At 38.6% G+C, this 26,138-nt stretch overlaps 3 protein-coding genes across 5 annotated transcripts; 2 read left to right on the forward strand and 1 right to left on the reverse strand.

The window, feature by feature from the left end:
* The first annotated feature begins 1,052 nt into the window (after nucleotides 1–1,052).
* LOC142505226 (transcription elongation factor SPT6-like) lies at nucleotides 1,053–11,499 on the forward strand. Its single transcript, XM_075618115.1, is given in 18 exon segments — nucleotides 1,053–1,280; nucleotides 1,399–1,473; nucleotides 2,106–2,214; nucleotides 2,341–2,425; nucleotides 2,510–2,663; nucleotides 2,732–2,864; nucleotides 2,954–3,200; nucleotides 3,287–3,481; nucleotides 3,587–3,694; nucleotides 3,941–4,327; nucleotides 4,398–4,508; nucleotides 4,593–5,372; nucleotides 5,504–5,642; nucleotides 5,811–6,988; nucleotides 7,552–7,761; nucleotides 8,385–8,856; nucleotides 9,304–9,359; nucleotides 9,361–11,499. Coding segments are annotated over 18 exon segments (6,567 nt in total). The 5' UTR covers nucleotides 1,053–1,246; the 3' UTR covers nucleotides 11,455–11,499.
* Nucleotides 11,500–13,604: 2,105 nt separating this feature from the next.
* LOC142505806 (nascent polypeptide-associated complex subunit alpha-like protein 1) lies at nucleotides 13,605–16,452 on the forward strand. The gene is made up of 4 exons (XM_075618913.1): nucleotides 13,605–13,776; nucleotides 14,625–14,697; nucleotides 15,627–15,754; nucleotides 15,863–16,452. The coding sequence occupies exons 1-4, from the start codon at nucleotides 13,720–13,722 to the stop codon at nucleotides 16,193–16,195; spliced, it is 591 nt and encodes a 196-aa protein (XP_075475028.1). The 5' UTR covers nucleotides 13,605–13,719; the 3' UTR covers nucleotides 16,196–16,452.
* A 1,586-nt stretch (nucleotides 16,453–18,038) lies between these two features.
* Nucleotides 18,039–22,627, reverse strand: LOC142505597 (uncharacterized). 3 transcript variants are annotated; one of them, XM_075618652.1, is made up of 2 exons: nucleotides 22,528–22,627; nucleotides 18,039–21,979 (listed from the first exon to the last, which is right to left on the reverse strand). In XM_075618652.1, the coding sequence occupies exon 2, from the start codon at nucleotides 21,953–21,955 to the stop codon at nucleotides 18,182–18,184; it is 3,774 nt and encodes a 1,257-aa protein (XP_075474767.1). In that variant the 5' UTR covers nucleotides 21,956–21,979; nucleotides 22,528–22,627; the 3' UTR covers nucleotides 18,039–18,181. The 3 variants fall into 3 exon arrangements, with proteins under 3 accessions (XP_075474767.1, XP_075474769.1, XP_075474768.1); XM_075618654.1 differs by having other exon boundaries at nucleotides 18,039–21,973; nucleotides 22,528–22,623; XM_075618653.1 differs by lacking the exon at nucleotides 22,528–22,627 and adding an exon at nucleotides 22,214–22,495.
* Nucleotides 22,628–26,138: the final 3,511 nt, after the last annotated feature.

Below are 26,138 nucleotides of genomic sequence, written 5' to 3' on the forward strand. Positions count from 1 at the left end.
AATTATAATGTTTAAAATTTCATCTCATTTAAAACTATTGTTTCCATAAATTTTAAATTTATAGATGCACGAATAAAGAAATAAATATTATTGCTTGAATTTAAAAAAAAAAGTACTACTTAAGTTAAAAAACTTCCATTTTTAAGGCCTTCAACTTTAAAGTAGAAAATTCTTCGAGTTCGAAAACAATAAATTGTAATTTCAAATTAAATTTTCAACATTTGTAAAAGTTACATGAATGGACTATATATCTCACGCCGAAAAAAATAACAATTTGACTATGTATCTTCAAAGTTCAAATTTTATAATAAAAATTTTTGCAATCCCCGTAGTATCTATTCCATCTATTATATTTTATAAAAGTTGAAAACATGATAGAATCGTCAAGAAAGAACAACAAAATACGTATATTTATTTTTGTCCCTCTACGATAGACAAATTTATCAAAATTGTAGTCTAATATCTCACTAATTTTTATAATAACATTTTGATTTTTATTTAAATATAAATCAAATTAATTATAAAAAATATTGTACAAACATGTAATGCGCTTCGCGACGTAGTAGTGGGTATAAATGTAGCATAGAAATCACAAAAAACATTAGTTTGGTACATGCTCTTATCATCTGTAATCATGGTAGTGGCATTGCAGCTGAAATCTTGGCTATTCGTTGTGGTATAGATCTTTGTCTACATGTGAGTGTTTCTTCTGTTTGTATTTATTCTGAATTCAAGGAGGCGGTTCATGTAGTTCTCAACCCAAATTTGGACACTGATCCTTGTGGTGCATTGGCTCTTGAAGTTAATTATATGTTCCTAGTGAATCTTTTTGTGTCGATCAAGCATATGTATCGTTCGGCTAATACCGTGGCACACTTTCTTGCTCATAGAGCATTCAATAGCTCTTATAATTTACTTTGGCTAGATGAAAATATTCTATATTGATTTTTTTGTATTGTGACTCGAGATTTATCGATTTAATGTTATGAATGTTTAATTTTTAAAAAAAAAACATTAGTTTGGTACGCACTGTGAAAAATAGAAACAAAAAAATAATAAATAAAACAAAGGCATGACGTCAGTCACTCTGCGAAGTGCTGCTTTTTGTGTGCGCAGTGGAGAGGGAAAACCAGGGGTCTTCCGTAATCATTTAGTTTAGGGTTTGCTCCCATTTTCATTTCCCACGCGTTAGCATTCGCAAGGATTTCCTCTCTTGCGACTGTCAATTTTCACTATTTTCACCACAATGGCGGGCAGAAAAGCGGTCTCCGCTGATGACGGTACGATGTTTTCGCGAACTAAGCGCCATTTCTTTGAAAACACTACAATCTGAAACCTGTGCTGGTTTTAATTGTGACTGTTTTTTTGTTTTTGGCTGTGACTATGTTGTGTACGCAGACGCTACTGGATTTCAGAACGAGGGAGATGATGGGCTGTACGAAGATCTAGCTGAGGATGACGATGAAGATGACGGTATTGTTCGCCATATTTTTTTATTCCCTTGAAATATCTACCCCGTGTTAGACGCTTTTTGTTTTTATTTATTTAATTTTTTCTTTTTGTTTTTGTTTTTGTTTCTGATGAAACGTGAAATTATTTTTTCTTGTAATGTTGGTCTTTGACTCCTATCCTGGTGACTGAAGAACTCGGTGCATGCAATCGAAGATATCCCTCTTTGGGTCTTTTGTTCTTTTAGCTATGAGCAATCATCTATATCTTTTAAACACGTGTTTGGATTTTTTTTGCATTTGGGTAAAAGAAACGTGGATGTACAGAATAGTTTCAGTCTTTAGCGTGGTGCTATCCTGGTTCGCTGTTATCGACTCTTAATTTTGATAATTCTGTCACAAAAAGAAAGAGCTGTTTAATGGACTTGTAAGTACCATTTTTTGAATGTTTAATTAATTAAATAATTCGATGAGCAAGTACTGTTGGCTAATCGAATATGCTACGGATGAAGGAATACCATTATTTTAGAAATCTCCACTTCGTGATCGTTTGCATGTTGGCTGGCATCATTTTTTTTTTGTTTAATTTGTTTTGGATGTTTGTTCAGTGCATACGATTTGGTAAACATTTGGAATTATTGTGGTGTATCTAAGCAGACGGACTGGATGCTTATGAGAGAGATGGGTTTATTGTGGATGATGTGGACGAGGAAGATGAAGAGGACAACTGTGGTGAGAGGCAAAAGAAGAAGAAAAAAAAGAAAAGGTTGTCTAATTTGCTGTCTCATATATTTTTAGTTGTAGATTTTTAAGTGCTCATGTTTATATAACTGTAGTTAAAAGGTTAAAAATGTCTGTTATTGTCATCATTGATTCGTTCAATCAACTACAGGGAAGCTGAGAGGAGTTATTTGCTCGACGAGGATGATTATGAACTACTCCAGGAAAGCAACATTTCTGTTCCTCGTCCAAACCTTGTAACTATCATTGTTCTTCCTCTTTTTAGTTTTTGGGGCTGCTTTTATAGCACAGACAGCTTATTATTCCGAATATGTGATAAGCAGAATAAGAAGCTTAAGCGACTAAAGAAGGCTCAGGGGGATACAAAAGAAGAGTCATCTCAGTTTTCTGGTGAACGTCAGCATAATGGAAGTGAAAAGGGGTGGCGAACAGCCGAGGAGAGACTTAAATACAGATTGTTTGGTGATGATGATGGTAATCTTCATTGGAGTTGCTTTGTGACTCCAAACTTTTAGGATAATGATTTTCTTGCTATCTTGTAGGACAATCGCTTGAGGACATGGACGAAGAGGACGAACAGCAGGAAAAACAGGACATAGATATTGCTGAAGAGGATGAAATGGCTGATTTTATTGTCGATGAAGACCAAGTAGATGAGCGTGGAGCTCCTATATGGTAGATCTTATATATAAAATCTGGGATGTGTTACTTGTGCTATGATAAACTTTTGACTTTTGAGTGTACTTTGGTTCATCTGTGTGCAGGAGGAAGAAGCAACCAAGGAGCATGCAACAATCAGGAATTCCATCATCCGCTCTCCAAGAAGCTCATGAAATATTTGGCGATGTGGAAGACCTTTTGAAGATTCGCAAGTTGGAAGCGGTGGATACATTTGGTGAAGCTGGTGAGAGGAGCCTCGAAGATCAGTTTGATCCAAGTGTACTTTCTGAGAAGTACATGACAGGAAGGGATGAACAGATTCGGAAAATAGACATTCCCGAGAGGATTCAGGTTTGTTAAGCATCCTGTTGATATCCACCCCTTCAGGTTTTCCATTCTGAGGTTTCAAGTGTCGGTGCCTTTATTGTTTTCTATAGATATACGAGGAAAGTACCGGTCTCTCCCCATTGGATGAGATTAGTATCGAAGTGGAGAGCGAGTGGATATATAGTCAACTTGTCAGTGGTGCAGTTCCTTTCTATAGTAAGAGTGCAGATGCGACGGAAGGATCAGACGAACTCAAGGGCCATATTGCCAAATATCTAGAATTACTACATGTTCAGAAGTTAGATGTATGTGTTCTCATGAACCATTGCTAAATTTTATGATGATTTTGATTGGTGATCACGTAGAGACGATTCTCCTGCTTATTCATCGAATGTCTATCTCTTCTGTAGGTTCCATTCATTGCGATGTACAGGAAGGAGGAGATCCTGTGCCTATTAAAGGATCCAGACGATCCTGAAGCTGATCCTATCGAGAAACCTAAGCTGAAACGGCACAAGGTTGATGTTTTATGTTAAATGCTGTACATCATCCATCTATGGTTGAATGATGATTTCCAGTCAAATGGTGGTTTCTAATTGCAATATTTAAGTTGTCTTTTGGGATTTGCGGGTAGTGTGACTGTCTTTCAAAAAGAAGTACTTGAAAATGATTGTACCTAATTACGAAAACTCCAGTCTTTTTCATTTTTGGACGGTGGCTCTCAGGAGGATTCAGCGAGATATTGAATTAGTGGCGTGCTGCAGGTGCTCTGGACAATCCGGGACCTGGATCAGAAGTGGCTGCTTCTTCTGAAAAGAAAGGGTACACTCCAGTCATACTACGCAAAACGTTTCAAAGAAGAAATTCGAAGAGTATATGATGAGACAAAACTGAATTTAAATCAACAACTCTTTGAATCAATTGCCATGTCACTCAAGGCGGCAAATTCAGAAAGTGAGGTTGATGATGTTGACTCAAAATTTAGTTTACATTTCCCCCCAGACGAAGTTGTCTTAGATGAAGGTACGTATAAAAGACCGAAAAGAAAGTCACATTACAGCATTTGCAGTAAAGCTGGCCTACGGGAGGTAGCAAATAGGTTCGGTTATAGCTCTGAGCAATTTGGATTGCAGATTTCTCTGGAGAAAATGGTAGCTTCATATTCATTTCTATTTGCTCTTGTTTTAAACTGCGAGTTTAAATTGGTTGTATTATTTGCAGAGGATGGATGAGTTGGAGGATGCAAAGGAGGCACCAGAGGAAATGGCTTCTAATTTTATATGTATGATGTTTGAGACGCCTCAAGCTGTGCTGAAAGGCGCTAGGCACATGGTATGCTATTTTTTTTATTTCTCCTAGAAATTCGGTTTTAGAAGGGTAGTCTTTGATTGTCTGGATATTACTGATAAAATCCAGGCTGCTGTGGAGATAAGCTGTGAACCTTCAGTCCGGAAACATGTACGCGGTATCTTTATGGATAATGCAGTGGTGTCAACTAGTCCTACACCTGATGGAAATGCAGCCATAAATTCATTTCACATGTTTTCTGGAGTGAAGTGGTTACGGGACAAGCCGCTTAGCAGATTTGAGGATGCGCAGTGGCTGCTGATTCAAAAGGCTGAAGAGGAGAAGCTTTTACAGGTCACCATCAAGTTACCAGAAGCAGTTCTTGATAAGTTATTAAGTGACTCAAGGGATTATTATCTGAGTGATGGTGTAAGCAAATCTGCTCAATCATGGAACGAGCAGAGGAAGAAGATACTTCATGATGCATTTCACAATATTCTTCTACCATCAATGGAGAAAGCAGCAAGATCCTGGTTGACTAGTAGATCAAAAACCTGGTTGCTTGAAGAATATGGAAAATTATTGTGGGTTAAAGTGTCTGTGGCACCATATCAGCGGAAAGAAAATGATATCAGTTCAAATGAAGAAACTGCACCCAGGGTTTTGGCTTGCTGTTGGGGCCCCGGAAAGCCAGCTACAACTTTTGTGATGTTGGATTCATCGGGAGAAATTGAAGATGTGTTGAATGCTGGATGCCTTAATCTTCGTGGTCAAAGTGTAAATGATCTGCAACGTAAGAAAAATGATCAACAACAAGTGCAGAAATTTATGATGGACCACCAACCCCATGTTGTTGTTCTAGGAGCAGCTAATTTGTCTTGTACTCGGCTGAAGGATGATATTTATGAGGTGTGCACAATTGAACTGTGTTTTGATTATATTAAAAATATTGTTTGTTCTCTCGGATCAAAAAACTTTATAGCTTGAACCATTTTGCCGCAATCGACATGATTCTTTGTGGTTATCCCCTTAATAATCAGATAATTTTCAAGCTGGTGGAGGATAATCCAAGAGACTGTCAAAAAATCGATAGTCTGAATATTGTTTATGGTGATGAATCTCTTCCTCTCCTGTATGAAAAATCCCGTATATCAGTCGATCAGCTCCCTTCTCAAGAAGGTAACTGTTTTTCTTGGAATTTATTAATTTCAATAATGAATGTTGGAGAAATTGTGTTATATACTATTGGTGTTATGTGTCCTGTGGTTATTAATGCTTTTACTATCAATCTTCTTGGCAATATTTTTGTGATTGACGTTGGAATTTTTTATATCATATAATTTTTAGGTATTATTCGGCGTGCTGTGGCTCTTGGACGTTATCTTCAGAATCCATTAGCTATGGCTGCAACTTTATGTGGACCGGGTAGGGAGATATTATCCTGGAAACTTAATCCCCTGGAGAAATTTCTCACTCCTGATGAGAAGTATGGGATGGTTGAACAAGTTATGATAGATGCAACAAACCAAGTGGGTCTTGATATTAACTTGGCTTCAAGTCATGAATGGTTATTTTCTCCCTTGCAGTTCATTTCTGGGCTTGGACCCAGAAAAGCAGCTTCTCTGCAAAGGTCCCTAGTAAGAGCTGGGGCCATTTTCACTAGGAAAGACCTGTTGACATCTCATGGTCTTGGTAAAAAGGTTTTTATCAATGCTGTTGGATTTCTGCGAGTCCGGCGAAGCGGACTGAGTTCTAGCAGTAGTCAATTTATCGATTTGTTAGACAACACAAGAATACATCCAGAATCCTACAGCCTTGCCCAAGATTTTGCAAAGGATGTTTACTCTGAATCCATGAATAACGAAGTGAATGATGACGACGACGATGATTTGCTAGAAATTGCTATTGAGCATGTTAGAGAGAATCCTCATTTGTTGACGGCTGTGGATGTTCACGAATATGCCGAGCAGAAAAAACGTCAGAACAAAAAAGAGACCCTTAATGATATAAGATTGGAGTTGATGGAAGGGTTTCAGGATCGGCGCAAATCACATGTAGAACCTAATCAAGATGATGAATTTTACATGATTGCTGGAGAGGCGGAAGAAACTCTGGCTGAAGGAAGAATTGTTCAAGCAACAGTTCGCAGGGTTCAAGAAGATAGAGCTATTTGCAACCTTGATTCTGGACTGACAGGCATACTTAGTAAGGAAGATTACACTGATGATTGGAGGGATATCAATGAATTGACTGATAAACTGCACGAGGGCGATATTTTAACCTGCAGGATCAAATCCATTCAGAAGAACCGCTATCAAGTATTTTTAACTTCTAGAGAAAGTGCAATGAGGAGCTACCGTTTCCAGAATGATCAGATTGTGGATCCATACTTTCACGAAGAGCGCATTACCTTACAGCCCAAGCAGGAAATAGCTCATAAAGAGGAGTTTTCAAAGAAACTTTTTAAGCCAAGGATGATTGTTCACCCGCAGTTCAAAAATATTACAGCTGATGAAGCTTTTGAGGTGTGTTTTTCATCTATTATCGTGTTTTATAGTGAATATATGTCTAGGCCCGTTTTTCGTTTTTTCTTTGTTCGAGATTGCAAAAGCTAGAAGGATTATTTGTCAGTAAATGATTGGAGAATTTCTAATTATTTAACGTAGAAATGCTGAGTAATGGTGCATTTGTTGGCTATCTTCAAAGTTGCAAAATTTCAGATTTGTAGATTGATTTGTAAGTTATTGCTGATGCTATTTGGGTTGGTTATAGCATGAAGTTTTCTATACATTCAAAAGTTTTATGTTGACTGCTGTATAAAGAATCTCAACGTTTGTCATTTATTTTTCCTATTCGATCAAGTCTCCCATTTATCTGGAAGAGGTATTTCGATCTGTACATGGCAGAGAAACGTAAGCTATTACCCTCAAGGCTTTGGCTTTGGTAATAACTCTACAGCTTCTTGGGTCCAACCACATGGACCGACTCTTTGACACAACCTCATTTTTGGCTTCATCCTTATCTTTGATTTCTTATTAAACTTTAATTTAATTTTCTCATGAACTTTTTCTTCAATGTTGGGCTATAGTTTCTCCGGGACAAAGAAGATGGTGAAAGTGTTGTTCGTCCCAGTTTACGCGGGCCTTCATATTTGACTTTAACGCTGAAAGTTTGTGATGGGGTTTTTGCTAACAAGGACATAGTTGAAGGTCAAAAGGAACTCAAGGACATCACAAGCTTGCTCCAAATCGGAAAGAAATTGAAAATTGGAGAAGATACATTTGAGGATCTTGATGAGGTAATTGTTTACAGTGGTTAAGGCTAGAAAACCAAACGAGTTTTGATTGTAAAAATTTGATGAATCTCGACCTGCATATGGTGTCATCAAGGCTCTAAACTGTGCTGGAATTTTTTAGTCCAGTGTTAGGATGCAAATAATGTGTATATACCAGTGCTTTGCATGTTTTCTCTCTTTCGCTCTCTTTTTATGATCTGTTGGTAATGTTACGCACTAGCACATAATGGAAGAAACTTTTCCCTTTCTTTCTGGTTAGATTTTTCATTTTTTGTTCGAATGTTTGTTCTGGTTAGATTTTTCATTTTTTGGCTGAATGTTTGTAGATTGGCTGTCTCAAGGAGATTCAGCTCTTTTAATTCAAAAAAAATCTTTTGATTATTTATTACAGTCAACCTTCAGGTTGCAACGTTAGATATTCTTGATTCAGCGAATTTTGACTAGGAATTTTTGCATGATTGCCAAAATTGTCTTGTATTAATTAACGTGCTAGTTTGTTTGGTGTGTAGTGTTCTATGATTTCCATATGAATTAGGCTATTGTTTTGTGCTGGGGCTTGATGGAATTGGTGCAAAAGCAAAATATTTTATGAATTCAACTTCTTTATCATGCTATTCTTCATTCAGGTAATGGATCGATACGTGGACCCATTAATAGCTCATTTGAAGACAATGTTAAATTATAGGAAATTTAGGAAGGGCACTAAAACTGATATTGACGAGCTCCTTAGAATCGAAAAAGCTAAGATTCCAACAAAAATTGTGTATTGCCTTGGGTTATCTTATGACCATCCTGGCACATTTATCCTGACTTACATAAGAAGTGTGAATCCACATCATGAGTACATTGGTCTCTATCCAAAGGGATTTAAGTTCCGTAAACGAATGTTCGGGGACGTGGACCGTCTTGTTGCATATTTTCAGACACACATTGATGATCCACAGAGTTCTGTTCCAACAATTCAATCAGCTGCTGCTATGGTGCCAATCAGAAGTTTTGGTTCTGGTGATGACTGGGGTGGTTCAAACAATGACGGTGATTGGGGTGGAAGCCAATCTATGGATGGAGATAAAACTTTTGGAATGGGTTCTAGAGGAGGTAACTTAGAAATTTTTCATTCCTTCCACCTGCTATATATATGTTATAAGGTGTCTATATCACAATTTCTCAAATTCATACGTGGTTCGTTGATATATCTAGGTTGCTTTTCTCAGTTGATTGATAATTTTCCTTTTTCTTAATGCTGATTGCTCTGTCTGCTGAGTTATATTATTCAATTGGATTTGGTAAAGGTATTTGATCCCTCGGTTTTTTGCATCAGCATGCTGAGTTTTTTTCAAGAATTGCGAACTGCAACTGCTTTGTTTGGTACTACATTCTACAATAATAAAGAAGTCTTCTCCTTTATCTTAATTTGGTTGGTTCACTCCTGGATTAAATTATCCATGAATTGTAGTTTGCCTAAGCATCTTAAATTTGTTTTAGTTAACTGAACAACGGCCTTTTTGTAACATTTATTTTCTTTATATTTTGTTTTTCTCTCAGGTAGAGGTGACTCTCAAAGTGGCGGTCGCGGGCGCGGGCGTGGTCGCGGGCGCGGTCAGGGGATGCGGACGGGGTTGTGACTCCTATGGTGATGGCAGGCCTGACAAACATGACTTTGATCGTGACTCGCAAAAGTGGGGTTCTAACAATGACAAAGGTGTTGATTGGGGAGGTGGGGCAAGTGGAAGCGCCGGTGGTTGGGGTGGTGGTGATGGCAGTGGAAATTCTGGTAGTTGGAGTGGTGTTGGAGGTGGAAGTAAAGGTGATGGTAATTGCATAGATGGCGGCAGTGGAAATACTGGTGGTTGGGGTGGCGGCGGCAGTGGAAATACTGGTGGTTGGGGTGTTGCTGGAGGTGGAATTAAAAATGACAGTAATTGGGGAGGTGGGGGAAGTGGAGGTGCTGGTGGTTTGGGTGGAGGAGGTGACCGAACTGAAAGTGCTGGTGGTTGGGGCGGTGGTGGCAGAGGAGGTGACAGAAGCAGAAGTGCTGGTGGTCAGGGTGGTGGTGATGACAATGGAAATAATGGCGGTTGGGGTGGTGCCGGAGGTGGAAGTAAAAAAGACAGTAATTGGGGAGGTGGTGGAAGTGGAGGTGCTGTTGGTTGGGGTGGCGGAGGAGGTGACCAAAGTGGAAGCGTCGGTGGTGGAAACAAAAGTGATGGCAATTGGGATGGTGGCAGATGTGGAGATGCCGGTGGTTGGGGTGGTGTTGGAGGTGGTGGACGTGGAGGTGCTGGTGGTTGGGGTGGCGGCAGAGGAGGTAACCAAAGGGGAAGCGCTGGTAATTGTGAAATCGGAGGCGATGGAAGTAAAACTGATGGCAATTGGGGTGGTTGCAGAAGTGGAGACACCAAGGGTTGGGGTAAGGGCGAAAGTGGAACCACTAGAGTTGGTGGTGATGGAGGAGGTGGCCAAAGTGGAAGCACTGGTGGTTGGGGAGGTGGTAGCACTGGTCATGGTGGCAGTGGAAAAACTGGTGGCTGGGGAGGAGGTGGACGTGACAATGCTGATGGTGGTCGTGGTGCTTCAGGTGGTAGTGGGGGTGAAGTTGGTGGAAGTGGAGGGGCTGGTACCTGGGGAGGTGGTGGAAATGACAGCGATGGTGGTGGCAGTGCAAATGCTGGTGCCTGGGGTGGTAGCGGAGGTGGAAGTGGAAGTGCTGGTGCTTGGGGAGATGCTGGTGGGACAAGTGCTGATGGCGGAAATGTAAGGCCTGGTGGTTGGGGCGGTGGCAGTAACAATAAAAGTACTGGTGGCACGGGTGAAGGTATTGGAAGTGGAAGCACCGGTGGTTGGGGTGGTGTTGGTAGCCATAAAAGTGCTGGTGGTGGAGATAGAGGTAGTGGTTGGGGAAGTGGTGGTGACGGAGGAAGCACTGATGGTTGGAAAGGTAGTGGACATGACGATGCTGGTCGTGATTGGGGTGGCAGCCATAGTGCTTTAGGGGGTACCAAAGGTGGAGGTGCTGGTTGGGGTGGCGGCCGTGCTTCTTCAGCTGGTGGCAGATATGGTCGAAGTGGATGCACTGGTGGTGGGCGTGGTGGCAGTAGCAGCAGAAGCACTGGTGGCAGGGCTGGAGGTACTGGACGTGGAAGCACCAGTGGTTGGGGTGGTGGCGGAGGAAGCACTGGTGGGTGGAAAGGAGTTGGACAAGAGAATACTGGTACTGGTTGGGGTGGTAGCCATGGTGCTTCAGGTGGTAGCAAAGGTGGAGGTGCTGGTTGGGGTGGCGGCCATGGTTCTTCATGTGGAGATGGAGGTGGAAGTGGAGGTGGTCAAAGTGGAGTTGCTGGTGCCTGGGGAGGCAGCGGTAGTGCAAATGATGGTGGCTGGGGTAGCGGAAGTGGAGGCACTGGTGCTTGGGCAGTTGGCGGTAGTTCAAATGCTGGCGGTGGCAACGAAAGTACTGGTGGTTGGGGTGGTGGCAGGGGTGGAGGTACAGGAAGTGGAAGCACTGGTGGCTGGGGTAGTGGTTGTGGCAGTGAAACCACCGACGGTGGTGGTGGAAATGCCGGTGGCTGGGGAGTCAGCGGTACTAAGAAAGAAGGTGGAGGTGGGTGGGGGCAGGGAAGTGATGCAGCAGGTAATTCAGGATGGGGCAGTAGCAGCAGCAAGAAGAGCTCAGAAGCTGGTAAAGGAGGCTGGTGATTTGATTTTCCAACTTAATTAGGATTCTATTTCTTCATTTCAAGGTTCAATAGGATAACTGCTATGCCCCTCGTCTCTTACTATATATTTTGAATTCAAGTAATCAATCAATCTATGGGTGTTTGATGATATGATTAAATTTGTGTAGAATAAATACCTCACAACTTTATATTTTCAAACGAAATCAATTCTATTTGATAATGATGCTAAAACTATTTAAAAATTTTTAAAAAAAAACTAATAAAATTTTGGTTCAACGGAAATAACTGATCGAGAATGTCATATTCAAAAATCTGGTTTGATAAAAATTGCAGAAATTAAATTTTAATTTTTCGAAAAAAACTATTGATAAGCCCAAATTTTGTAGAGATTTTAGGGATTTTATTTTATAATATTTGTGTTTATTTAGAATTATTATCCTAATTTTGTGCTTATCATAATTAATTTTATAATGATTGTAGATTTGAATAGAAGAGGAAAAAATGCTTAAATTGGGAGATAAGATGATTTTATAAGATTTCAAAGGAAACAAAATATCAAAAAAAGGGAAATAAAATATTTTTATTCTTTGATGATATTGAAATCTTGAAAAATCTATGTAAATCTTGATAAATATCTTATCTCTATATTTTATTTACTTGACATGGGCTTAGAAGGAAAGAAAAAACGAGGCCCACTGAGAAGAATAAAAAGGGGCAGAGGAGTAACGTGAAAGCAGAGGCGCACAAAAGAGAAAAACCAACGCAGAAGAAGTGAGAGGAGGAGAAAGGAAGAGAGGAGAGCAGAAGAGCAGCAGGGAAAGAAGACGGAAGTGCAGGAAATAAGGAGGAAGTGAACAACAGAGAAGAGGAAAAGAGGAAGGAAGCGTAGAACATAAGGCTACAGTGAAGCAGAAACAGTGAGGAAGTGCATAAGGGAGGAAGACAGAAGCCAAAAGCTGGAGGAATTCCTCACACATGCCTAAATCACAGAGAATTTCTTTCACTTCTTTCTTTCTTTTGTTTTCTTCTATGAACTTAAATATGTGTTTTCACTTCTATTTTGAATTCATGGAATAATTTTTTTTAGGCTAAGACCACAATAGGGTCAAACAATATTTTATTTGATATTTGTTTTATTTTCGTTATATTATTTTTTTAGATTTTAATTATTGATTGATTTTAGTTTAATATTTCTTGTTAATAGCCTGATCAACTATTTACATGTATGTTGATTAATCACGAATCGGAAGATGATTAATTAAATATAGCAACAAAGACGTCATCAACACATGGTTAAACTGACTAGAAATAATATTCGGTTTCAGTGTGCGGTTTTAGGTGAAAACTGAAATTCCACGAAGATTTAATGCATTTAGATCTAATTAAATTCAATTAGAAATAATTGGACTGTTAGATTTAAATAGGTTTATTAACTCGAGGAATCGTTTAATAAATAAATTTGGGGATTTCACCGTGATTGTCAAGAATTAAATAATTAATTGAATTTTAACACGTGTCAACATAGTAGAGTTTGGTACCGTTGTGTGTCTTAGTTATTTATTTGAATTTGAATCCCTCCTTGATATTTGAATCCATCGTTTTTAATTGCAATTATTTTATTTAAAGTTTAGATTAATAATCCACATATCATCTTTTTATTTATTTTGTCTAGCTTAAGTTAAGTGATATAAATTCTAGTAATTAAATATTAGTCTCTGTGGGATCGATACTTGGACTCATCATCCATTTACTATAACTTGACCTAGTCCGCTTGCTAGATTTATTCACAACCGAAATCGTCGGTCAACTATCTAATCAGTGTATTCAATTTGATTTCTGTTATTATTGTAAAAGAAATCGGTTCAACCGAGTAAAATTAAATTGAGTTGTTTTATATTCACTTTATTTTCCAAAAATTCATAATTGATTTTAATTCAGGTCGATTTAATTCGATAGAAATTTTGTTTATCCCTAATTTAGTAATATTATTATTTATTGTATTTAATTAATTTTAACATTAATTATTAGTATTATTGTTATCATCAATTTTTTTCATATGATTTACTATTTATCATTTTATCAATATTGTTAGGATTATTTTTTAATTTAAATAATGAAAATAATAACATTTATATATTTAGAAATAAAAAAAAACAGTATTTAGGCTCCGTTCTTACAAGCAACGCGCCCTTTCTATTTCGAGGGTTTGGGTTTCGACGTTTCGTGTCTTCTCTTCACTGAAAACAAGCAGGCAGTGCCTCCTCCATTTCTTCAACAATTAATCATGACTCAATCGCAGGAAGAATTGTTGGCAACTCACCTCGAGCAACACAAGATTGATGTAAGTTCATCTCGATTCAAGCATTGAATTTATTGCTTTTCAATTGTATTTGTTCTGTTTGAAATCGATTTTTTCGTTGTTGTGCCGTTTTTGCTTTTTTCTACGGATTGGTGATTGGTAGATTCGTCGGGGGCTGCTTGAGATTGTTGCTGCTGTATTCCTTCTGATCTGTTTTCCCCCATTCTTTGTTGCTATAGTTATTTGGTTGTTTGGGCGAACTGTAGTTTCATGGTTTTGAGATGATAAAAGTACGATCCCATAGAAGAAAAAATATTTTACAATCGTAATTAACATCAATAACAGTTTTTTTTAAAATTTATTTCTTTACCTTTTAACAATGACAAGAGTAATAAATTTATAATTTCAAAATTCATTTTGTACTTATAGCTAATGTAAAAAGGATTTTAGATCGTCTTAGAAACACTTGCTGAAATTTTCTTGTGGGTTATGTTGGAAAATCCATCCTGTGAATTAAATTTCATAACTAATTTCTTCTTATCCAAAATATTAGAGCAGGAGAAAGGAAAAAGCGCCTGCGCTAAACGATTCTCCCTCACAAGTGTCCCACTTATATATGAGCGGGTTTCGTTTTACCATGTGGGGGTGAAAGACTGCTTGAAAAATGCATTAAAAATTATTATTTTTTGGTTCTGTTACTGTTGAGAGGGAGGTCGATGAATTCTTTTTTGATCCTGTGAAATTAATGTTTTTGATGTGATTTCACTTTGGTATTCATGTGTATAGAATGCCTGTCCATCTCCCACTAGTGGAATTTTAGAGCTGCACATGCTATGAAAACGTAAGTGTGTTGCTAACTGATGGCTTATTGATTTCAATCAATGTTGCAGCATGATAAGCCTTTAATTGAGGATGATGACGACGACGATGACGATGAGGAAGGCGACGAAGATGATACCGAAGGTATGTGTATTGTACCCTTTTGATCTGAAATTGTTTATCCTTTTATAAACTTGACGTTTTCTTGACTTTCTAAATGAAATACACTGAATTGTGCTGTATCTAGATCAAACCTTAACAGAATTCAAATATTTGTGCTCGTTGGTTGAGTTCTGAAATTGTTTTTGTGACTCATATTTATGAGGTTCTATTAGTTATCTTGATTGGGCAACTATCTGCGCTTATTTGTAATGGAAGAGTAGCTTAATACTCTTTTGGTGGCTTTTCCTAACCCACACAACCCCAACACCCCCCCTTCTGTGGTTTTTAATTTCTGTTTACTTCTATTTTTTTAAAATTTTCTCTAAATGGCGTTACGCAGAGAAGTGCCTTGAGTCTTTGACCACTATTTTGTTAATGCAATGCTTGCATGTCAGATGCGAGTTTATATGGTACATTTTGCTATTAAGACACGTTACCTTTCCTGTCTTTCTGGCTTTGCAAGTTTTCTCGTTTCTCAAATGACTGTTAAAGAAACATTGTTGAAGTCTCATTTTGGCGATCATGGAACAAACTGTGTTGAGTAGTTGTGATCTAAAGCCTTCCGTGAGTGGTGAATCCTTACATCAAAAATTATGCGTTAGTGTCTCCAGTTGGTGAAGTAATAGAAAGTCGGAAAACAAGACAATCCAAGCATCTTTGAACTTCCACTGCTAATGCCTGCGAAAACTTTATTTCTCAAAGGCTGCCTAGTCTTATAATTTCCATGCTTGTAATAGGGTAAATGATAATTACTTAACTGATGTGGTACCCTAGCAAAGAGTGATGACACACATTATAACACCATCAGACTAGAAATCTAAAAACAGTTTCATTTGCTCTTTCCTGTATAATTTAATGTTTATGTATCATAATTGCAAACTGGACCAAGTCTCTCTTGTTTCTTTTGGTAGGACAAGAAGATGCCAGTGGTAGTTCAAAGCAGAGCCGAAGTGAGAAGAAGAGCCGCAAGGCAATGCTAAAGCTAGGAATGAAGTCCATCCCTGGGGTCAGCCGAGTCACTGTTAAAAAGAGCAAGAATGTTTGTACCACTATCATTTATTGGACATGGTCATGTTATATATAACTTCCTTGACCATGTTCTAGCATGTCAACTTACACTTCAGTTTCTGTGTCAACGATGTTTCAGATCCTGTTTGTCATCTCAAAACCAGATGTGTTTAAGAGCCCAAATTCAGATACTTATGTAATCTTTGGAGAGGCAAAGATCGAGGATTTGAGTTCACAATTGCAGACTCAGGCTGCGGAGCAGTTTAAGACTCCTAATCTCACAAACACGGTCCCGAAGACTGAGGCAACATGTGTTCCTCAGGATGATGAAGATGTTGACGAGACTGGAGTTGAACCAAAGGACATAGAGCTTGTGATGACACAGGCTGGGGTTTCAAGAGCCAGGGCAGTCAAATCACTCAAGGATGCAGATGGAGATATTGTCTCTGCCATTATGGAGCTCACAAACTAGTATAACATCTTTGTGTCTGTTTCGCTTTAAATGGTCACAATTTTTCTTTGAATATGTCTGAGGCCTTGAATCGTTGAGGTATGAGTCATTTGATTTGCTACCTTTTCTTTGTTTTTGTTGGACATCATGTTGTATACAATATCCATCAGCCTGCGATCTGATGAAAATGTTCTTTCTTGATTATGATTTATTTGGAGAGAATTCTTACTTTCTTCACTTGAATATATTTGAGGAAAAAATACCTTTTTTTGTTCAAATTTACTGTTTTGCGATTGTCAAAGGAAAGTTTTAGTCCGTTGTATTATAACTTTTTTGCAATTTTGGTCGTATTCTCAATTAAAAAATATATATATATTAAAATTACAAAAAGTCCATGCTAAAAATATCAAAATTCTAAATAAAAAGCGATTAAGCAAAAAATCAAAAAATACAATATTAAGATCGAAATTCGATAAGATCAAAAATTTATTTACCTATCAAGAGCAGCAGGTGCCCATGTAGAAGGAACGTTCCATGCTTCATCGACAAGAATCAGTGGATATCTATCGATATGAATACGAACAAATTGATATAGAGTACGTAGTCGCAAAGCGAACATGTAAATGATGTTAAAAGACAATAAAATTGCAATCCTATGACATCAAATCATCACATCGGACGGCAGTGAAGATGATTGATGAAGTCGGTATTCAAAGATGGTAATGTTTGCAGGAGGTTCAAAGTCACAATATTGTTCAACTAGTGTAATACATATATCATAAACCATAAATAAATTTTAAACACAGCCTCGCCCTCCGTCTCTTGTAAATATTTTAATGATACAACTCCAATATTTTAAACCATAAAACAGCTCACCCGCTACGATTCAATCGTTCAACTAATAAGATAATTATTGCACACAAACGATGTGATAGAAGTGGCATGCAAGATAAATTAATAAAGCATCACAAGTGCAGAGAAAAAAAAATTAGAGATATATTTGAGTGTGCATTAAAATATATATCAAGTCCTCAATCATCTAATTCATTATTCAGGGCTAAGTTCTTTGAGCAACTTAGGGTACTGCCTTGAAGTAACCTATTTTTTATCTAAATTTAGACCTATTAATGTGACCGATAAGATAGATACGACATTTTTTACTTTACTTGTTTTCTCTTGGCCTGAAATTTCAGCAAAAATAGTTGGTCATAGCATTTTATACGATGACCTAAGAACTTTGAGAAACTATATTGGTTACCAATTTTTTTAATGACTTCAATATATATATATATATGTATGTATATGTTTCCATGTATATATGAGATGGATCCACCGATTCATACTTACAATAAAAATTAATAATTTAAAAAAAAAAGTATTAATATTTTTCATTAATTAAGTTGATTCCAAATCGTCTCACACAAATTAAGAGTTTTTAGAAATAGTATAATACTTTTTTTCTTTACACAACTATTCATATATTTTATCCATGACACTGAAAAATGAAGCATCCGACCATTTTTAAGCAACAATTCTTTGAAAAGTTTCAAGGGTATTAATGAATCAATACATACAGGCATATTAAAAAACGGAGTTAGAAATATTATGATATTTATCCCCGTTAAACAATTAATTAATGAAAACGTCAGCATGTTCTCCAATAACTCTGATCAGTGATCGCATTCATCGAAAATTCCAGCAACCCACACCTGATCCTGGAAGGGGCAGTAGCCCATTCGAGGTCAATAAGTTGATTGCTTTGCAGCGGATATCTTCTGCGTTAGCCGGGTTAAATCGAAAGCCCTAAGCTACGCGTAACATCATCGTTTATGATACCTAGTTACTCCGAAGAGAATCAGAGCAATGGCAAATTTCAAAAATCCATTCATTGCACACAAATTGGAACAGCAAGATGACAAATTCCAGTAGAGAGCAACTAGCATCTCTAAATTATGCAACACACAGCGCCTAGAGTTCTATTACCAAAATAACAAATAATACACCAAATCAGACAAATATATGCAGTTCAGGTCTGCTGAACACATTATTTTCTTCGTCCTCTAGTACGGGATATGAGGCAACAAGAGCATCCTGAGCACCAATGTAAAGGGAATTGTAAATTTTCCAGTAAACTTCTCTAACCTTTCTTGCCGGATGAAAGAGTCCCTGAAGACAATAGTTCAGCACAATAGCTGCCCCAAGTGCCGCCCTCATTCCTTCAATAGCTTCCATGACAGCGTTAATAACGTGTGGGGATGTCTCAAAAATGTTGGGCCAGACATAGTTCATCAGGTGGATTAAAGCGTCTTCACATCCCAGACCAGCAACTCCCAGGGCCATGTGTTTGACTGCTGATGCGGCAGTTTGACGATGAACCAAATCTCGGTCCATGAGGGCATCCTCGAGTAATGGAGTCACTGCATAAATGTAGTCCTTGCCCATCTCGCCTATGTACTCAAATAGGAAGGAAAGAGACTTAAGAACACCATTCTGAACATTGAGCTCCGGCACACGGTACTCATTCATCAATGCAGGTAAAACCGTGAATGGTGAACATGTTTCAGCAACAATTGCTATGGCCACAGTTGTGCACACCCGGTTTTGACGTTCCTGCACCTTGAGGTTGTTTAGCAATGTTGCAAGAACATCTTGTGGCCCAATGGCTTTTGCAATATAACCAAAAGTATTCACAGTTGCTCTACGGATACCCTTCTTGTGAGCTTTCAGCATCTCCAGAAGCTCAAAACAAATCCTCATCCACTCCCTTGCAGGAACAAATTCAGCTCCTCGGTCAGCAATTCTTCCAACAAGATCTATACAATTTTCTTGGACTTTCTCATGACGGTTCTTCAAGATAGGAGTTAACCGAGGGAGCAAATCCTTGATTGGCGGTGTCATCTTGGTCATCCCGATAACATTGACGATAGCCTTGAGAGCGCCCAATATCGAACCCAGAACTTCAGGATACTCCTCTCCCAAATACTCATACAATACGACACCAAGATGGCCCATTAATTGTTCTTCTCCACACTGCTTCATAACCACTGCAATCCTGGATATAAGATCTGCTGCCTGCTGTCTCACTTTAGCACTCTTATTGTTAAGCCTCCATTTAATGGTACCGCAAATCTGGGGAAGGTATGGCTTCACTTTGTGACCAAGGGTGTTCACAACAGCACCAAAACCATTTAGCATCACATTAGCATCATCACTAGTCTGTTCTTGAAACGCATAGAGAATCCCATCAATCAATAGCTCTTCTAAGCGAGCATCAATATCAGATGCTCCCAAGTTTGTCACCACTTTCTCAATTGTCTCCATAACCATCCTTCTATATGGCTCACTTTCATCTTTCAGGTCCTCCACGGTTCTTCCCACTATGTCAGCAACACCAACTTTGTTCGCAATCTCAACAGTGGTTTCAACAAGCTGTTTGTAGTTTCTCCTGTCCAAGGCCATCCTTCTGACCCAGAAATTACGGAAAAACTCCGGAAGAATATCATTTCTTATATAATCTGGCTCTACACCCTCAGTACTCACACACTGTTTTACCACTTTGAGCACTATTTTCTTCATTTCTTCATCAGGTGACTGGAACTCACGGATAAGAATAACCATGACTTCCTTGGTGTAGTAGCTGGCATATATCGCATCCATGAGTGGTATGATAAAACCAATGGCTTTCAAAAAGGCAGCCAACACCTTCCCACGGTGGGACCTTATACCCTTCCACAGAGGCTTCAAAACTGAGTCAAAGCTTTCAATACCATAGGGTGCTGCAGCCTCAGCAAGCGCAGCCAAGGATAGAGCAGTGATCGTTCTGACTTTCTGATTTTCATCATTAAGACCATGTTCAATTATCTCAACCAGTGATCTCAGATGTGGAAGAACAGCACAGCCAATCAGAATGGCAATCTGTTGTACTATTTTGATACCTGTGTGACGAGCTTGCCAAGATTTCTTGCTCTGACACACAGCTTTCAAGAATGGCAGCAATGCAGGGATCCCAAGAGCAGAGGCAACAACACTAAAAGCTCTTGCAGTGGTGTTCCTAACATACTCATCAATGTTGTCAATATCTGGACGCATTGCAGCAATCATTGTGGCCAACCCAGCCGCCTTGCTAAGATTTGAGATGATTTCTCTACCTTCTACCCGAGCATAATAATCCTCATCAATTAAAAGAGGCTCGATAACCACCAAAATTTTGTGCACATATGGACGAACCAACTCATCTAATTTATAGAGCACCCTATCAATAACTTTAACCAACAAATGTCTCTCCTGGTCCTCCAATGTGGGTTGCATGAGCAGTGGCAAAATACGGTTAAACAGTGGTCCAGCACCAAATTCCCTTGCTTTATCTGTGAGTTGTCTCAATGCAGTTTTCCTCTGTGGAGGAGTCCCGTTTTTTACTTTCAGCAAGAGTTTCATGATCTTTCTCTCTTTCTGCTCTTCTGGCGATAACTCCTCTTCATTGTCTTCATTTAGCAGTGAACCAAAATACTGGTAATCCTCAGGTTTCATCAATGGCAAACCACCCGGCATCTCTTTTGGCACATCAAACTGTTGGCCTCGGTTTTCTTCTGGGATATTATACAGGGGTGTTGCCATTGGAGTAGGTGTAGCAAGAAGTTTCCGGGCAGGTGTTCTAATAGGTACATAGGTAGCAGGTGGGTCCAAAATCTTATATCCTTCCTGTGGAAACATTGCATCAAGTTCCTCATCAGTTAATGGCCTATTCCTATCCTCAATATCTTTCTCCCATCTCAACAAATTATACTGTTCAGGAGTCATTGCGCTACGCATAATGGCATTCGGAGTAGGGGTAGCCATATCGACAGCACCAAAAGGAGTGACACCAGGGGTATAGGCTGCGGCAGGGGTAGCACCTGGTGTGGCACTGCCCATTGTGGCTGGAGTCTCATCCCATCTTGACCTCTGTTTTTTTGGTGTTGGGGTAGCCATCCCTCCCAGCTTTGGTGTAGCGTCCCAAGCCATTCCTGCTGGAGTTGCCCCAGGCGTAACCCCTCCAGAAGGAGTTGCGTCCGAATCATTTAGGCGTCCTGGTGTTGGTGTCTCATCCCACCTATTTCTCCTTGAAACAGATGGTGTTGCGTCACCAATTCTCCCAGGTGTCGGGGTCGCATCCCACCTTCCAATTCCAGGCGTGGAGTCAGGCAAATCCCAGTCAGACCCCGTCTTGGCCTTCTTGTCAACAGCACTCTCATCCTGAGATATATCCCATCTATTCCTCTTTTTTGGCTTCTCTACATCTTTCTCCTTTGCTTTTGATTCCTCTTCTTCCTTCTTCTTCTTTGCTATCTCCCTCTTCACCTCCTCTTCCTTCCGCTTCAATGCTTCTTCTCTCATTACATCAGCATAAGTCCTGACTTCTGGGCCTGGCGTTTTGTCCAAAAATGGATCATTCCTCGCAGGGGATATGATCCTGTTCAACCTCCTCCTCCTGTAATCATCCTCCCTGTCGATAATCTTACTTGGTTGCTTAAAACCAGACATGTCATCCTCCTCCCCAGTTCTCAAATGCTCCTTAAGAAACTGTTTCGGGGCAGTAAAAGATGCCATTTTCCTAGCAATTTCATTTTCCGTTCCATCAATATTATCATCCTCATCATTGACAGCAATGGATCGCTCGTAGCCCTCGTACTTGTTTGCGTTATAAAGATCGGTGTCAAAAGTAAGGGACGTTAGTGCAGCCAGGTCCTTCTCCATCTTTTGCCTTTCTTCTTTGACCCTCTGAATCTCTGTGTCCACGTCCATTTGGTAACCAAAAATTTCCTGACACTAAGAAAAAAAACCCAACCTTAAGTTCAAAATCATAAAACCAATACGCAAAAATTATGCTAAGCAACCAGAAATTAAAATTTTTAAATTTAAAATAGCACCAAAAATTTCAAAACTAAACCAACTCGGTTCTTTTCTTCATCCAAAAATAATAATTGCTCTTTCATCTATCGTACAGAAGACACATATCGCCGGCATACGTTTACTAGAAAAACAAGAAAACAGACAAAATACATATGCACCGGTCCAGTAGATCAACTGGCACCAGGAATCGAGGGATGCAAGCACGCTAACTTTACAACATAGTCTAACCTACTTCAAAATCCTATTTTCTCCTCACTGTTTCTTCCCTCCTCTACTTGAGGTCGCAGAAGAGTCCGCGTGAAGGAGAAATGCAAATTCCACGAAAAATTCAAAGAACAATTCGAAAATCCAATGATGCGCACACGAAGTAACGAGTAAGAAATCAAAATTGAGCACAACATAAACAATTGAATCAACAAACATGTTAAATTACGGTTCTGATGAATGCGAGAAACCAAACTGACCTGGTTTTGGGGATCTGTTCTTGAGAAAGCTGGAGCTAAAACCCGATACACGCGATTTGGAACCCTGCCGACCTGAGAGGCGGTTTTGGCTTTGGATTCTGTATGGGCCCATAGTAGCTCAATCTGTAAATATAGCTAATTTTACAGACTGACGGCCCAAATTAAACCTTAATAATACGAGTCAAGGCCCAAATTCTAGCCCATCAAGTACGACAAATCTGGTCCTCATAGCTTAGTGTAGTTATAATTAATTGTCTAATTGATATTATCCATACTTATATTTACAAACAATGATTCGTTCCACATTATATAAAATCATGGTTTTGAAGTAATCACACTACAAAAATTTGAAATCTAACGAATAATAATAAGGTTTAGAGTTTTTTCGGTTTAAGTATTTGCAAGCTCTCAAAATGTATAAGATCGAGTGTTTACCGTCTTTACTAAAATTCTATATTTGGTGGTAACGGTGAAACTCATATCTTTTAAATCGTGCAACAGCACTGGTACCGCAGTTTGATCGCTCTAATATTAGAGATACTTATTGCACTCGATAGTTATATCTTGGAAATTTAGGTTTAAGAGTTATTTATTAAAAATCCAATATTCTAACTAAATAATAGGAAACTGAAGGAGAGAAAAAAAGATTTAATAGTGTGAAATTAATGAAAACGAGTGGTTCTATTTTATATTTATCGTGAAGTTGTGTACCATCTTGTGAATAGCAATACAACTTACCTATTCGCCAACTAAGTTTAATGTTCGTAAATGTTTTAAAAAAAAGGGTAAATTGCTCATAAATCCCCAAACCCAAACTCAACTTTATCCAAACTCCCTACACCTCAAAACCTTTCTTTTAACTCCCTAATACTTTAAAATGGACAAAAATACCCTTATTCCTATTTTAATTTCAATTGATTCTCACGCTTTCAAAATGGTATCAGAGCCTTAGGTGGATTTATTTAAACACAAATTTTATTTTTACTAAGTAACTAATTGTATGAGAAGGAGAATTTTGAAAAAATTATGAATCCGAACTACGGTTCGAGAAAAATAATTCACAAGGAATATTCCAATATTTTGGAATATAAACAAGTGCATCTAACTATTGTTAGATATCAGAAACAGCAAGGGAAGCTACTGCACTCTCAGGTAAACTTATAATTCAAACAAATAAGTTTTTGGAGATAGTTCCAGATTCCTCTAAGCTCTCTTCAGATCTTAGAAAAATTCAGAAGACAGTACAAAATTATGGCAATATGCTATATTTTGTACCACAACGAGTTGAGAAAATCCTTGAAACCCAGGAAGAAATTCTTGGAATATTAAAAGATATTCAAACAATAATTCAGAAACTGGAACAACAACCCAGTTCCAGTAAACGAACTTCAGGAGGTTGGTTACCACCATCCTTTGGTACTGAACCTTTGTTACACCAACAAGGGAAGGCCAGAGTGGTGTCAAAACCTTTGACTGAAGAAGAAAAGATGATCAATCTAATCAAGTCTGTCTCAGAAAAGAAATTGATCTGATGACAACTTTAGAAATGATTGGTTTAGAGGATCTACAAGAGCTTGCGGAATCTTTCGCAAATCTCAAAGTTGTAGATCTAAAGATGAATACAGCAGGGAGTGAAGTACCTGCTATAACCTGGTCATCTACTCAGGAACCACCAAGGGAAAGTATGGGATCTCATAATGTTAACATGAGAGAATCCCAATCAGATTTCCATACTGGTGGAGGATCACACCCAGCGGGTACAAGGACAAGGAGAAGTCAAATTCCCTTGCACCAAACACCCTACGGGAAGACTGTTTTAGATCCTATACATCTTTATGGGGTTATGCTTAACCTTGATGTATTAGATTTCAAAAACAGAGAAGATCTCATAGATGATTGGACATCTGCTATGAGAATCGCAACATGAACACTTGATCTCAATAAAGAAGGATTCATTAAACTTTTAGAAATGAGTCTAATGGGATCAGTGAAAATTGCTTGGGACATGACTTCATCAGAAATGAAAGAGTCAATCCTGGCCGGAGAATCTCTGAGCGAGATAACCGGAAAAATGGCTACCCTATTTAAAGCACAATTTATAGGGGTAGACTATTTTAATAGTCAAGATACAGAGAAGAGGAAGAAATATACTCAGGCTCTGTATAGTCTTGAATTACATGATATATGTTTGGTGGATGAATATATTATGTTATTCACTAAATATAGATGGAAATCAGGAGTCGAAGAAGATATAGCTATGCAGCTTTTCTTCGCAAAAATGCCAAGCCCTTGGAGAGAGATGCTCATAAGGGAATACTTACCTGGTAATTCAGATACGCTGGCAAGAATAGCCTCTTTCCTCAAAGGAAAGTTGGCAGAATGGTGCCATATGGCAGCATTACAAAAGAATTATAAACGCTTAAGGGGTATCAACAAAAGAACTCATTTGTGTTGTAAGGAAAATGATCTTCCAACAATTATTGGAAGTAAACCACAGAAGCATAAGAGGAAAAGTTTCAGGACTCATCCTTAAGCCCGAAGTGGGAGAAGTTCTTGGAAACCAAGAACTGTATGGTCTAGACAAAAAGCCAGATCTTATAAATTTGGACAAAGAAGCGGACCATCGAGAAGTAGGATATCATCCCAAGCATCGAGTACATCTCGAAGCACAGGAAGAACACCTACTAAGAAAACTTTCAGAAGAGCTCATACTCGGGCTAATGAAAGTTTCAAGGACTGTAATTGCTGGACATGTGGAGCAAGAGGTCATATTTCGACCAACTGTCCAGAAAATGAAAAAAGAGGTATTAAACGCTTTGATCCTACTCCGGATATTGAAGAAGCAGTTTATTATCAAGATCTTATTCAAGTATACCGATTTGAGGACATCGCCTCAGATGAAAGTATATATGAAGAAGAAGAAGTCTTAAGTCAGGAAGAATCTGATGGAACAGAATCGGAATCTAACTGAAGGCGAGGTGTTTCGACACGAAACACATGAAGTTCTGTCTGGGTTTTTCAGCCAGATAACAATATCTCATAACATGATTCAAAGAATCATGAGAGAAAATCCGAGTCTACAGAGATATCAAGGTTTCTCTGCAGGACAGATAGAAAAATTCTTAGGAAGTCTTGGCCTAAGAAACAGAAAGCATCATCTAATCTATAAAGTATCTATAAGGGAAATGGCAATCCCGATGGAACTTACAGGAAATAGAATGGAGATGCAGTTAATTCCTTCCGAAGAAATTAAGGAAGAATTACAAAAACTAAAGATAGAAGTAGCAAGGACTATGTCTTGGATTCATATTGGAGCAATCCAAATTATGATAAAAGCTACTTTTAAAGAAGGTATAGATTCACCTATTGATATTGCTATATGCGATAAAAGAATGAGGAATCTTCAAGATTCAGTACTGGGAACAATCTCAGGAAATCTCTGTGCGGGAAAGATTGTAGGAGTGATCTATCCAAGGATAGCCTACAACCTGGCAGATCGAGATTTCAGCCGAGCCTTGACTTTGCATCAAAACTTCAAGGAAAAAAGGCTGATGAAAGAAGGTAATAGGCCATATTCTATTACCTATCAAATTTCATATGCTCTGTCTAAT

Source organism: Primulina tabacum, chromosome 10, assembly GCF_025594145.1.
Source record: "Primulina tabacum isolate GXHZ01 chromosome 10, ASM2559414v2, whole genome shotgun sequence".
Classification (NCBI taxonomy): Eukaryota; Viridiplantae; Streptophyta; class Magnoliopsida; order Lamiales; family Gesneriaceae; genus Primulina; species Primulina tabacum.